We start from the raw sequence: 13,389 nt of genomic DNA, 5'->3' as shown, positions 1-13,389 counted from the left end.
TCCCTGGTAATAAGGCACTCTTTCCTGTAGTGATTGCTTTCCAACCTGAAATTCTGCATCGAAACATGTACAGGTTCTACACCGCCCTACTCGCTCGCAAGCCATTGGGTGAACAAGACTGAAAAATCCTTGCCGATCCTTGCTGCTCGGCCCCTTTATTCACCAAGGGTGAATACGTTATGGCCACCTTTTGACTTCGTGTTATTGCCCTAAGCAATTATTTCGCGACGCATGCGTGTTCGTGGTACCCTGGAAAGATCTGCTGCAGGTGTAATGCTACTGTCTCCTCGGAAAACTCTTAAAAGTTCTTATCACGTTACCGCCACGTGCCGCTGGGGAGGTAGGGGTCCTCCGTTGCGCAACATGTCACAATATATTCAGCCGTCCAGGACTGCTCCACTGCATAGAAGTGAAGTAGCATTATTACTGGCAAGTTCGTTTCAAAAAATTAAGCTTCATTAACAAATACAATTTTTCTATTTTTCCAAAGTGGGCCCCTTTCCTCGACATGGCTCACTAATAGCATATAACAATGGTTGACATCGCTGGCAGTCAACTAATAATGGATTTGGCGCTGAGAACAAGTGAGTATGCTTTATCCTCATTAACAACAGCATTAAACTGTAATTCAGTATACTATGTCTGCTTACAGAAACACCGCAGACGACAGTAGCGAACACAGCGCCGCCATTAACGCTGACAGGGAGGTTTGCCGAAAAACGATCCTATTCGCCCAATACACCCGAATATACGCAATAGCTCTATCGATTGGGCCCAACTCAGTAGGCTTTACCTGAAGACGGAGGCAGGATCTAGTATCCGAAACATTGTATTTTGAAATATAAACAAGACGGTGTTTTAGATAAAAACAGGATTATGTCTAATGTCCAGAAATATAATATTCATATAACAGATAGACATATGGAATATTCAGTGCCATTCTGTCTCTCTCTCTCTCTCTCTCTCTAAGCCGTATGGAAAGCAAAAAGGAAAAATCAGTACGGTAGGTCGGATGGTTCGTGAACAGTGAGCAAAAAACTGGTCTCTTCGGGGTTTTACAAAATTTTTGGGGATACTTGAATCTAAAAAAGAATAGGTGTTTCAAGATCATAAAACATTCCTTGTAGTGTCTCTACCATCATGCCAAATTCCGTCGAGTTAGGAGCAACGGTATGGAAATATAAAACTTACTCATGGAGCTGAGCCCTTATTGAGGAGCCGCCAATTCTGCAGCTACTCAAAAATTTCCCAGCATTTTATGGAACCCGAAGGTTCATTGCCGTGTTCACAAGAGCCCTCCATTGGTCCCTATCCTTAGCCAGATCAGTCTAATCCATCCCATCCCATCTCTCTAAGATCATTTTAATATTGTTTGCCTGTGATTTAGCTGTCGGGGCAGAGGGTGGTCGGTCAGTGGACTGGGATTCTTACTCGGGACTTGCCGAACACGAAGCATCAAAAGTTGAATAAATCATATCATAATAATTAGACATCCTTCCTATCAGCCACCTGTGAATATTGCAGCAAAGCGCAGAATCTTTAAGGGGGCTCCTTCCATGTCTTAGTTTGCCGAGGATGGAAGGGAAAATGTTCCTATTATAGATCGTGCATTCATCAGTTCGTTGACAATTTCGTCTAGAACGTCATTAAAGTGAGATCTATAACCATTAATTTTTGTTCTAGTTTAATGTCCATCTCATGAAACTGACTTCAGCTGATACTGATCTTCACTCAGTCCTCGTAGTGATCCGTACCCACTCGTTATATGTCAATAATGAGCTAGTTAGCTATCTTATTGAGGAGATTCACATGACTTCCACAGTCGTGAGGCAGTAGAATATGGTCATGAGTCCCGCAGGACTCGGAACAAAGAATTACTGTGCTGGTGAAACTAGTAGGAATTTACCCAACCGACCGACTGACTGGTATCTTACCAATTTTCTATCCTATCTCCGTGGCTTTTAGTCCGCAAGCTAACTATACCGACCGAGCGACTGCCGTTTGTCGGCGAAGTTAGTATGAACTTTAGCGGATAGAGGGTGTCGCATGGTCAACGCAATGAATCCCCACGGTCTTTAATCTCGGGCTTGTAGACCGGAGCAACTATTTCCTTGAAATAGCACCTCAATTATGCTCACGAGGCTGAGTGGACCCCATTCCAGACCCACCACTTCTCAGAAAATCTGGAGCGCCGGGACTCGAACCCGGGATCTCTAGATCTATAGCCAGGAACTCTGACACTAGACCACAGAGGCGGTCATCTTACTATTTTTTTCTTCTTGTAATTTTCTTTTTATTTTATCACGGGTTATGACTACTCCCCATGCAAGTTCACTACAATAACATCTGCAGACGTTGTCTCATTCGCTTATATAGCGTTCTGATGTGTCCTCGCGTTAAGTATGTCTCGATGCGGAAGGAAGTGAAGGTGAATGGTCGTATCCTGTCACGCAGCCTGTCATCATGTCCATATTAACGTGCACTGTTTTTGTCGATCTCACCTAATCCAATGCATCGTCAATCATTTCTTCTTCTGGTTTGTATTCGTACAACCGTTGGGTAAATACAAGGCAAAGGCACGTTTGCGTTTTCTTCCCGTGTTACTCCATGGAGACGTATAGGGGGCTCGGAAATAAGTTCCACTAATTTTAGACCTTGAAATTAGACTTGAAAACTAGACAGTGGTTGAATGACAGTTTTTTACGGTATGTAGATGAAAGCGCTCTAAAACTGCGATGTTGCGTGTTAATTATACTCAGACTTGCAGTACATCGGGCAAGTGCTCTATTACTAATTATCATTATACATCTTTATTACCGTCATCACGTTATTACGAGGAATATTTATTCCAGTCAAAGTACTTGTCCCAGTATCAGCAGTAAAAGGTATAAAAAGGAAGCTATCCCAGTAACAGGCTGTGAAGGTCCATAGGGTTGTGAGATGTTGAGGCTCCCACATTTTCTAGACAGTCGGCTCACAGATGGCGGTGAGGTTGTCAGCCTTACGCGCCAGCCCCCTTTACCCCCAGGAGGATTCCTGGTACTCATTTCTGTTAGAAAATGAGTCGATCCCAGGGCCATAATGTGGCTGGAAGGATTAGGTCAATTAAAAATCCACCTCATCGGGATTCGCTCCCACGACCTTCCGGCTTGTAGCATGTTACCTGAACTAACTACGCTACCGTGTGCCCCACCAATATCAACAGTGCGAAATGGCAACTTCGTGTTCTTGCGAGGTGCAGCACACAGTACCGTTAGCAAAGCGTGACTGACTGTGAACTGGTTAAGGTCTCACCTCCTGACAATCAGTGCAAGGTCGCAAGTCACCCGCCAACTTGTCTCATTTGTAATACAGATCGAGACCATAGGTCAGCCTCGTGTTTCCGCCGACCGAGCACGCGGCATCCATTATAAAGCGAGTCTTAGAGCCAGTCTAAACGTGATGTCGGAGAAGAAAATTGTACCCCGCCAGAAATCGAACCCATGCCATCCAGCTCTAAATCAGACACTTCACTGACCCGGCTCATATAGGCCTACAGTGTAGGAAACTGATTTAGGAGATGCTGCGGAAATCACAGCATTTGCTTTATTTTCCCGTTTCAAAAGTCTAGAGGTCTACTGATAACGCTAAAGAAGGTAAAGCTATCCCTGTAACAGGCCGTAAAAGCCCGTACGGTTGTGAGACGTCGAGGCCCCCACATTTTATAGACTATCGGCTCACAGATGGGCGGTGAGGTTGTCAGCCATACGTGCCGGCCGCCCTTTACCCCCATGAACATTCCTGGTAGTCATTTATGTTAGAGGCTGAGTCGACCACAGAGCCATAGTGCGCCTGGAAGTATTGGGTAAATTGAAAAAAAAAATTACCTCATCAGGACTCGAGTCCGCGACCTTTCGACTTGTAGCATAGTGCCTCAACCAACGAAGCTACCGCGTACCCCCTAAGATTCACAGTTTCATATTAATTCTAAATGGGAACAGGCCAGAGTCCCTGTTCCGTCAAGGAGGAGGAGAAAAACAGAAGAATGTCATAGACCTGCTGTAAAACTGGCATGTCCTACCTAAGATAATAAAGTTTATTTGTTTCTGGATCATACAGCATTTATTTGGCACATTGTCCCATGATGTACGTATATTGATAGAATGTATGGGCTGGTTGACTCCATGATATGGACATGCAGTGTGAGCCTCTGGTCTGAACAGCCAACTAACGGACCAAGTAGCTATTAACTAGGCGCGTAATCTGGTGCAGTCTTCCTTCAGCGTTGCAGAGTTAACACAACGAAAAGCAGTACCGTCTGTATTTCTTTACGTATCAGTGCTTGGCTACTCTCTTTACTACATTTTTAAGAACTCACTAGCAGAGGACACTGAAGCTTGGTTTAATTTATAGGCCACAGGTCAACCGAACTTCGCGTGTAGATTTTACGTTTTGCATGTTGCGATGTTAAAAAAATTTGGGTATGTGTGGACTGCTGAATATTTATTATGTAAAACTGAAGCAGTATAGCTGAGTTCCTGTGAATTATATGTTGCAAGGGAGGGCCGTGTATCTGATCTGTCACGCAGAAGTATCGTTACGTTTAGAATGAATGAGGTCTTTCATATTAGCATATACTCGTTTACTTTCAAGCGGGAGTAGTTTACGTTGTTGACTCAGAAGAAATAGTTTTCGCGCTTAGAAGTAAAGGATCTTAGGAAAGTCTACCCGCTAACGAGTGGTTATTATCGCTGAAGAAATATTCGGGGTATGTTAAGAATATCTGAAGGAGTGACACTCAAACCGTGCTCTAAGAAACCCTTATGACACGAGTAAGATAAATAAATCATTACTTGCTATCTTCTGCTGATAACGAATTACCCTCTATCCGGAAAAGTTGGCACTATCTTCACCGACAAGCGGCGGTCGATCGGTCGGTATAGTTCGCTTGCGGACTACAGGTGACGGAGATTGTTTTTTTTTTTTTGTTTGCTCAGCGGTAGTAGAGCCAAGCCAAACGTTGGGTCGAGTAATTATACGTCTTCGTATTCGAGAGGTGCTGGGTTTGATTCTCGGTCCAGTCACCTATCTGCAATCAGATTCTGCTTTGTTTTTTTTTCGGTTCCCTCTCCTAGGCAAATGCTGATATATTCTAAAGTAGGCCACAACCTTCCTACAGGTCGATGGAATGGTGCACATATACAGTTGGAAAGTGTTGTTATATCGTTGTATAACCCAAGAGTCAATGAAATAGGACCCGAAGATGTAACAATGCTAAAACTAAAGTTTGTCATTAGACAGGACCCTGGGTGAGTTCCCATGTTCTCATACTCAAAGTGTTCCCTTATTGTTATCCAAACTCTGTGGCCTGTAGTCAGCAGGCGAACTATACCGACCGAGCGACCGCCGCTTGTCCGTGAAGTTAGTGCCAACTTTTGCAGATAAACGGTGTCACGTCGTCAGCGCAACGGATCCCCATGGCCGTTAATCTCGGTTCTCTAGACCGGAGCCACTATTTACTTGAAATAGCTCCTCAGTTATCCTCAACAGGCTGACTGGCCCCCGTTCCAGACCCACTACTTCACAGAAAATTTGATAGCGCCGGGAATCGAAACCGGGACCTCTGGATCTGTAGTCAGGAACTCTGACCACTAGATCATAGAGGCGGTCATTGTTAAAAGAACACGAAGTTTTAACGAAATTTTGACAGTTTTTATTGGAACAGGTTTTTCATTCCACAGAATTGTACAGGCCTGTGTGGCAATTAAGAAGACAGACGGACTGGACAGGCACATGGGCACGCGTGAATATTCTGATTCTGTTTTGTTGTTGTTTGTTAAGTTTTCGGTTCCCTATTTTTTTTTTTTGCTTCCATAACCAAATAACATTAAAAAGCATTGGGCATCGACGCGGTGAGATTTAGGATTCCAAAGTATTGGTCCATATGCATTATTATACCACCACTAGCAAGATAAGGTGGCCCAGTGACGGATATTTTTGGACAGGCATTTATGCTTACCAAAAAGGAAATCTAGACCCAATTTCCTTTCCTGTAATTGCTTTATATATTGTAATACTAGGTGTTAAGCATAATTCTGGCTTTATACGCGTGTAGATCTCAGAATAATCAATTTTTTTCTGAAGATCTGGGCTTAGAAAGTGGAAAAGGCGTAGCCTATTCCTGTACGAAGGATTTAACTGCACCCAATGAAACGGAAAACACACACTCCTAACATTTCAAGTACCAAATCTCATATCCAATTTTTCGCTTATGTCGTTTATCCAAGGAATCCGTCCAGGTCTGAGGCTTGTTTTGCTCTTTTGCAACAATCTAATTTTTTATGATGAGTCGTTTGCCCCACTCCCAACATCATAGCTGGAGGATCATCTCTTGTCGGCTGTCCGCGACTGCTTATTCATTATATTCGCAGCTTCTCTCCATACCTGGAGGCCGTCTCCTCCATCCGCAACCTGAGGACACGCCATGCCGTGGTGACAAGGAACCCATCTAACATGGCATTAATGCAACAGGATGTTCAAATGCAATATTACGAACGACTGAATGAAATGATTGATTCCAGTTCGCCGGTTGTGGCACGCAGGAACACAGTATAGTCGGAGTGCATATGCTGGAAGTGTTGATGCATGATCCCCAGTATGTAGGTGTGACGTACGCGGTGATCACATTTTGGCATATCCGGTCGGTTCATTGCTGTAACTTGTATTCATCACCACAGTACCACGAACCTCTTATTGTGGATATAAGACCGTAAAAACTCCTCCGTGCTATTGGCTCTATATGACAGGACACATGTAGCACGCAGTTCGTCTTCCATAAGGGATCTCGCCTGTAGCAGATCTTGCCGACCGCAACTGGGAAAGCCGTTGAAGTGAAAGTAAAGTATCACTTTGTCATTGTCATTTCAATATGGTCTTTTTCGCCTGTTAAATATTTCATGTGACTCAGCAAGTTTGTTATGGCCCCTTTGGATTATTATATAATGTTATTAAACAGAATCAGAGGTCCGGGTTCGATTCCCGGCCATACCAGATTTTTTTCTGAGAAGTAGTGGGTCTGGAACGGGGTCCACTCAGCCTCGTGATGATAACTGAGGAGCTGTTTCAAGGAAATAGTGAGTCCAGCCTAGAAAACCGAGATTAACGGCCGCGGGGATTCGTTGCGCTGACCACGCAGCACCCTCTATCCGCTAAAATTGGCACTAACTTCGCCGACAAACGGCGGTCGCTCGGTCGGTATAGTCCGCTTGCGGACTAAAACCACGGAGTTGTTTTTGTTTTGTTTATTAAAGTACTCTCAGATATTTTCGTCATGGTAAATATTGTATGTCCTACTGCGCTATATATATATTGGTGAAACAGGCATATATATATATATATATATATGGCCAGAAGTAAAGCAGCCATAAGATTTATTTCTCTTTGTTCAAATGAATTTTAATCATTCGGGTCTAGCTTTGTGCCCAAGATCAAGGAGGGATCAACGAAAGCCGCAAATGACGCGGAAGTTTCTAGAACGTTCCATAGTTCGATCCTCCGGCCCCCCACACCCTTCCCCCCAAAGAAGAAAGAAAAGAAAAGGGATAAAAGGGTAAGGTAAAGCTGTCCCTGTGCTTAACTAATTACCGTATTTACGCATGTATAGGCCGCACATTTTTTGCCAGAAATTCAAGAGGAAAACTGGGGTGCGGCTTATATTCGAAATATTCGAAATCACACTTCATTTAAAAAAATTATATTCATAATTAGTAATACAGGGTGTAATACTCCTGAAATAATATTCCAAGAAAATTATTTTTTCTATAATTTGTCTGAAAATTGTGCTGCGGCCTATACATGCGCAAATACGGTAAGTACTACGCCATGAAGACGTATGAGGGAGTGAATGTATACATCCACGTTTTCTTGACCTTGGTACTAATTGGTGGTGAGTGGTTAGCTTCACGCCCCGCCCGTTTTACCCCCGGCGAAAGAGCCCATTAGATATGAGGCTGGGTGGGCCCCAGAGCCGGTCTGGATGACGTGGAGAAAAAATTCTAGACCTTACGGGGACTAGAACTCCGACCCCTCGGTCGTGCAGCCCCTAGGCAGTCGCTATACCGACTGCGCTATCCCGGCTTCCTAAAGAAGAGAGATGCCGCATATATTCGGACCTGTCCCTGGTAATAAATCCTGGTTGTGTCCCCATGCGTCGGCAGTAGACTATCTGACGTCGTGCAGTGTCTCCACACAAGCACACACTTTCAGTTAGCTGCCAGAAATTTGAGTAATATAAAAGCTACAAAGAATGAAGTAAGGGGGCAATTTAGGAAATGGTATTTTGTGACTTACACTTTTCTATTACGTTGAAATCAAGAAGGCTGCGATGAACTGGACATATAACTGCCATGGGAGAGACAAGTCATACAATATATACAAACATTTTGGGGGGGGGACCTGTTGAAAAATGGTCACTTGGAAGACCAAGAAGAAAATGGAAGCATAATATTAAGATGGATATTATATTTAAGCATCCTGTTACACTCTATACGATATAAATTCCGTCTTAAGTGTAACAATTTATTGTAGGTCTTTCGTTTTGCAGCGGCACGCACACAGGGAGCCTACACAGAATAACACCCTACAGTGCTGAAAACAAGAAGTAGCCGCTGCAGCACTATAGACGTGGGGCGAGTAACCCTGAGAATTTTAAGTTTTAAAATTAGGAAAAATTTTAAAGGAGTTTTCTAAATCGGAACTGAAGATTTTAAAAGTGCCAGTTCATGAATGTCAAAATTGACGTGTGTGGGTGACAAAGATGATGTACGAATCAGACAGATATCAGCGAAGTAGATCCTATTAGCCAATTGGGAAGACCTGTGTGTTTTTTAAATTTTAAACTGGGTGCAGTGTAGCAGCTACGTGAGTGTATACACCTGATGATGGCCGTTTGCGGCCGAAACATGTAGTGTAGAAGAAGGCAAAACGAAAGACCTACAATAAATTGTGAGGACGGAATTTATATCATATATCATTAAGGTGGATGTAAAGAAAGAGATTGTGAGGATGGACAGGGAATAGAACTGGCTCGTGGTTGTATCCAGTTGTGTACAGCGTTGAGATTTCCAATTGTACCATGTGAAATGGATAATTGATGTCTAAGTATACTTTCAAGTAAAGTCAACACCAGGGAAGGATTACAATCATAATGAACTATTTTGGAAACATGTTTCCATTGTTGTTTTATTTTAAAATATGCTACCAGTAGACATTCGTGAACTTGTACAGCGAAGGTCATCAGGGCCAGACAGCTAAGTGAATACGATCCTCATGGTAACAGTTGTGTTGTTGCAGCCATCATCGGGGTGTGCTGGATATCTGGAACTTTGGTGGGCCTGCTCCCTCTTTTCGGCTGGCATAGGCCTCAATCATCTGAAGGAATGAAATGCCTGTTCACTGAAGTTATGGACTACGACTACCTCCTGTTTCTGTACTTCGCCACCATCGTCGCGCCTGCGCTGCTGATGGCCGCTTTCTATGCTCACATCTATCGAGTTGTGCTCAACCAGGTACAGTACCTTTATTTATGTCTCACTTATTTCCTTCCTCTATCCCTCTTTCTAGTTTTTCTTTCATTATTGCTCTTGAATGTGGCCTTTGCAACTATTTTGTTCATTGAAGAGACAATCGCAGATTTTTAATTCATTTCATCATCAGCATCATCGGCACAACAACATTTTTTGAGCCATGTTAATATATTCACTAAATTCATGAATGTGGCTATCGCCAAAGACGTATCAGGAAATCTGCCCCCTTCCCCGCAGCTAATAATTTTGGTCCCCCGTACATACCATTGACATATTCAGGCTGGATTCCTTGCCATGGATTCTACCGACAGGTTTCCGTTCTGTCCGTGACCCTGACAGTCATGTCGGCGTATGTTCAGGCAGGGCTTAGTCATTCGTCCTTCAGTTCGACGTATCGCCATTCCATAATTAGGCGGCCAGGCCATGAGGGGTGCCACATCACCGCGCGGGGCTGCGGGGGCCAACAAATGCACCACTAGTCGTCGTCAGAATTCCTGGCTACAGATCTAGAGTTCCGGGTTCGATTCCCGGCGCTACCAGATTTTCTGAGTAGTGGGTCTGGAACGGGGTCCACTCAGCCTCGTGAGGATAATTGAGGAGCTATTTCAAGGAAATAGCGGCTCCGGTCTAGAAAAACCGAAATTAACGACCGTGGGGATTCGTTGCGCTGACAACGCGACACCCCTATCCGCTAAATTTGGCACTAACTTCGCCGACAAGCGGCGGCCGCTCGTTCGGTATAGTTCGCTTACGGACTATAGACCACGGAATTTGTTTGTTTTATGAGTTATGTAACGATGTCAGCATCTGAGACTATATTGGGTCTCCTTGTAGGATGAGTACTGAACCATGAACTAGAAAGGATATGGAAGCAACCTGTTGTGTCCTTATTCAAAGCATGGAATTTGCCTGTAGTGACTGAGGAAAAAGCTCTAAATAAAGTCAGTCAGGATAGACAGTTTCCGGGTCGAGACTTGAACTTGGAAAGTTGGAAACTTGGAATGCTACCCCCTCGACGGCAACGTTCGGTGACGGTTTTCTTGAAAGACACCACTGCAGATTTCTTTTATTAATGAATGCAATCATTGCAAATTTTTGTTAAAGACTCCCTAATATAAACTTCCCCAAACATCCATTTCTTATAAGATCTAAAAGTCTGTGATGATGGTAAATTGTTACAATTAATATTTTGCTGGACATTATCCATCATCTTGTCTATTCTATTATGAATCCCTTCGGAAATTGGCATAGTTGTCCGGAGATAGGGGCTAGCTCTGTCTATTGGACCCAACTGAGTAGGTTTTACCTGAAGACGGGGACAGAATCCAGTTCCCGAAACGTGTTTTTTAATAGAAATTAGACTGTTTTTTAGAATAGACAAGATGATGGATAATGTCCAGCAAAATATAATTTGTATCCATTTCTTATAATTGACAAATTTATTTCTTGTGTTTCAGCTGCGACGGATAGTGACAATGAACCCCTCAGGGGGTTGCACTTCTGCGCCCACCACTGGAGGCACAATGCTACGGATGCTGGGGCCTACTCAGAAAAGAGAAGTGAAAGCCACGCAGAACCTCTCCATCATTGTGCTGTTCTTTATCATCTGTTGGATTCCTCTGTACACCATCAACTGTGTGCAGGCCTTTTGCCCAGACTGTATCATCCCTCTTGAGCTGACTAATTTCTGTATCATATTGTCACATGCCAACTCTGCCGTGAATCCTCTGCTGTACGCCTATCACCTACGCGACTTCAGAGCTGCTCTCAAGACTTTGCTTTGCTGTTTGTTCGGCAGCAAGGGGCGCCCTGCAGGTACCGATCTCCAAGGCAAGTGTATCATACTGACATTTTGTCTTCTTTGACACACATAGGTAAGTCAATAAGTAAGTTACAAATGGATATAGAACTGAAACAAATAAGAGTACTGATTTGAAAAATGCTTTTAATTCTCAACATAAACTCCCTGTACACTGAGGCACTTGTCCCATCATTTCGCAAGTCCCTGAAAACCAGCAGCATAAAATTCTTTGGGCTGCTGTTGGAACCAGGCACTGACTTCCCTTCCTACAGCTTCATCGTCGGGAAAACGTTCAGCCGAAAGATGATGTTTAAGAGGGCCGAACAAATGTAAGTCGCATGACAGGTTAGGTTTACACAAAGTCTGTGCACACTGGGTGCCGTGCATGCTGACCCCACAACACAGAATGCAAAGAATGGGCCTGGCATTACAGCATCTCAGTTGCTACCACGATGAAGGACACGATATGTTAGCCCGAATTGTCACAGGTGATGAGTCTTGCTTCAAGCGACTTCCATTTGTTCGGCCCTATTAAACATCATCTTTCGGCTGAGCATTTTCCCGACAATTAAGCTGTAGAAAGGGAAGTTACCGCCTGGTTCTGACAGAAGCACGNCCGAGCAATTTAGTCATGACCAAGCTTATCATGGTGTTTATAGATGTGATAATTGTGTCACGTTAGAAAGCCAGTTAAAAGAAGCTTTACTAGAGTTCAGTTCATCTAAATTCATAATCAAGCTGTTATATATATAAAGAGTTAAATGATGCTTCAGCAAGAGCCGTAAGACCGTCAATGATCAACAAAAAGTTTATGTGAAACCGTTAGTGAAAAAACTTCAATCGAACCAAAGTGGACTGACTGGAAAGCATAAGAGAATTGCCAATGGTAGATGGGAAAACATTTATAGAATACCTGTCATGAATAATCGCTACAAATTACCTTGCTATAGTGAAGTCTGCGAAACCCAGGTCTTTAATTCAGCTCAGAATCAAGAAGTAAGAAAACCCTACAAAAAGCAAACATCATCAAAAAAGAAGAAGCATAGGATTTTAATCATCGGGAACAGTAATGGAAGAGAATGTGCATCCAAGGTAACGTACAACCTGGACAATGATTTTGAAGTCCAGGGGATCATAAACAAAACTATAATTTTGCCTGTGGTTCTGTATGGGTGTGAAACTTCGTCTCTGACATTAAGGGTGGAACATAGACTGAGGGTGTTTGAGAACAGGGTGCTGAGGAGTATATTTGGACCAAAGAGAGATGAAGTGACAGGATATTGGAGAAAACTGCATAATGAGGAACTTCATAATTTGTACTCTTCTCCAAGTATAATTAGAATGATCAAGTCAAGGAGGATGAGGTGGGTAGGGCATGTAGCAAGAATGGGGAGACGAGGAATGCATATAGAATACTGGTGGGAAAGTCAGAAGGAAAGAGGCCACTGGGAAGACGAAGGCTTAGGTGGGTGGACAATATTAAAATGGATCTTATAGATATATGATGAGATGGTATGGATTGAATAGATCTGGCTCAGGATAGGGACCAGTGGAGGGCTCTTGTGAACACAGTGATGAACCTTCGGGTTCCATAAAATGCTGGGAAATTCTTGAGTAGCTGCAGAATTGGCGGCTCCTCCAGAAGGGCTCAGCTCCATGAGTAAGTAAGTAAGGGGATCATACAGAAGAAGCAACCTATGAACTAACTAACGATATTTTAAGTGCTCTCAATAACAGATTAATTGTGGGAGGGATTTTCTGTGATCTAGCAAAAGCTTTCGATTGTGTTAATCATGATATCTTACTATCGAAATTAAATTTCTATGGAATAACTGGCAAAGCTAATGAATGGATCAAATCATACCTCAAAAACAGGTATCAAAGAGTTGAAATAAATAATAAAAACTCCAGTCATAATGCATTTTCAAACTGGGGAATTATAAAGCACGGTGTTCCACAAGGATCAATTTTAGGTCCCTTACTTTTTCTTCTCTACATAAATGATCTATCTAAAACCATCAACAA

The 13,389-nt window shown here is 43.2% G+C and overlaps 1 protein-coding gene across 1 annotated transcript in view; it reads left to right on the top strand.

Moving 5' to 3' along the window:
• Nucleotides 1–559: 559 nt before the first annotated feature.
• The window catches only part of LOC111868216, a 24,525-nt gene continuing 11,695 nt past the window's right edge, over nt 560–13,389 (top strand). Inside the window, exons 1-3 of the mRNA XM_023858665.2 lie at nt 560–584; nt 9,331–9,545; nt 11,021–11,393. Of these exons, the coding sequence (XP_023714433.1) occupies nt 563–584; nt 9,331–9,545; nt 11,021–11,393 (610 nt within the window). The 5' untranslated portion in view covers nt 560–562. The remainder of the gene's footprint in view (nt 585–9,330; nt 9,546–11,020; nt 11,394–13,389) is intronic.

This window comes from Cryptotermes secundus, unplaced genomic scaffold (assembly GCF_002891405.2).
Source record: "Cryptotermes secundus unplaced genomic scaffold, Csec_1.0 scaffold146, whole genome shotgun sequence".
Classification (NCBI taxonomy): Eukaryota; Metazoa; Arthropoda; class Insecta; order Blattodea; family Kalotermitidae; genus Cryptotermes; species Cryptotermes secundus.
This window is presented reverse-complemented; position numbering and strand designations above follow the sequence as displayed.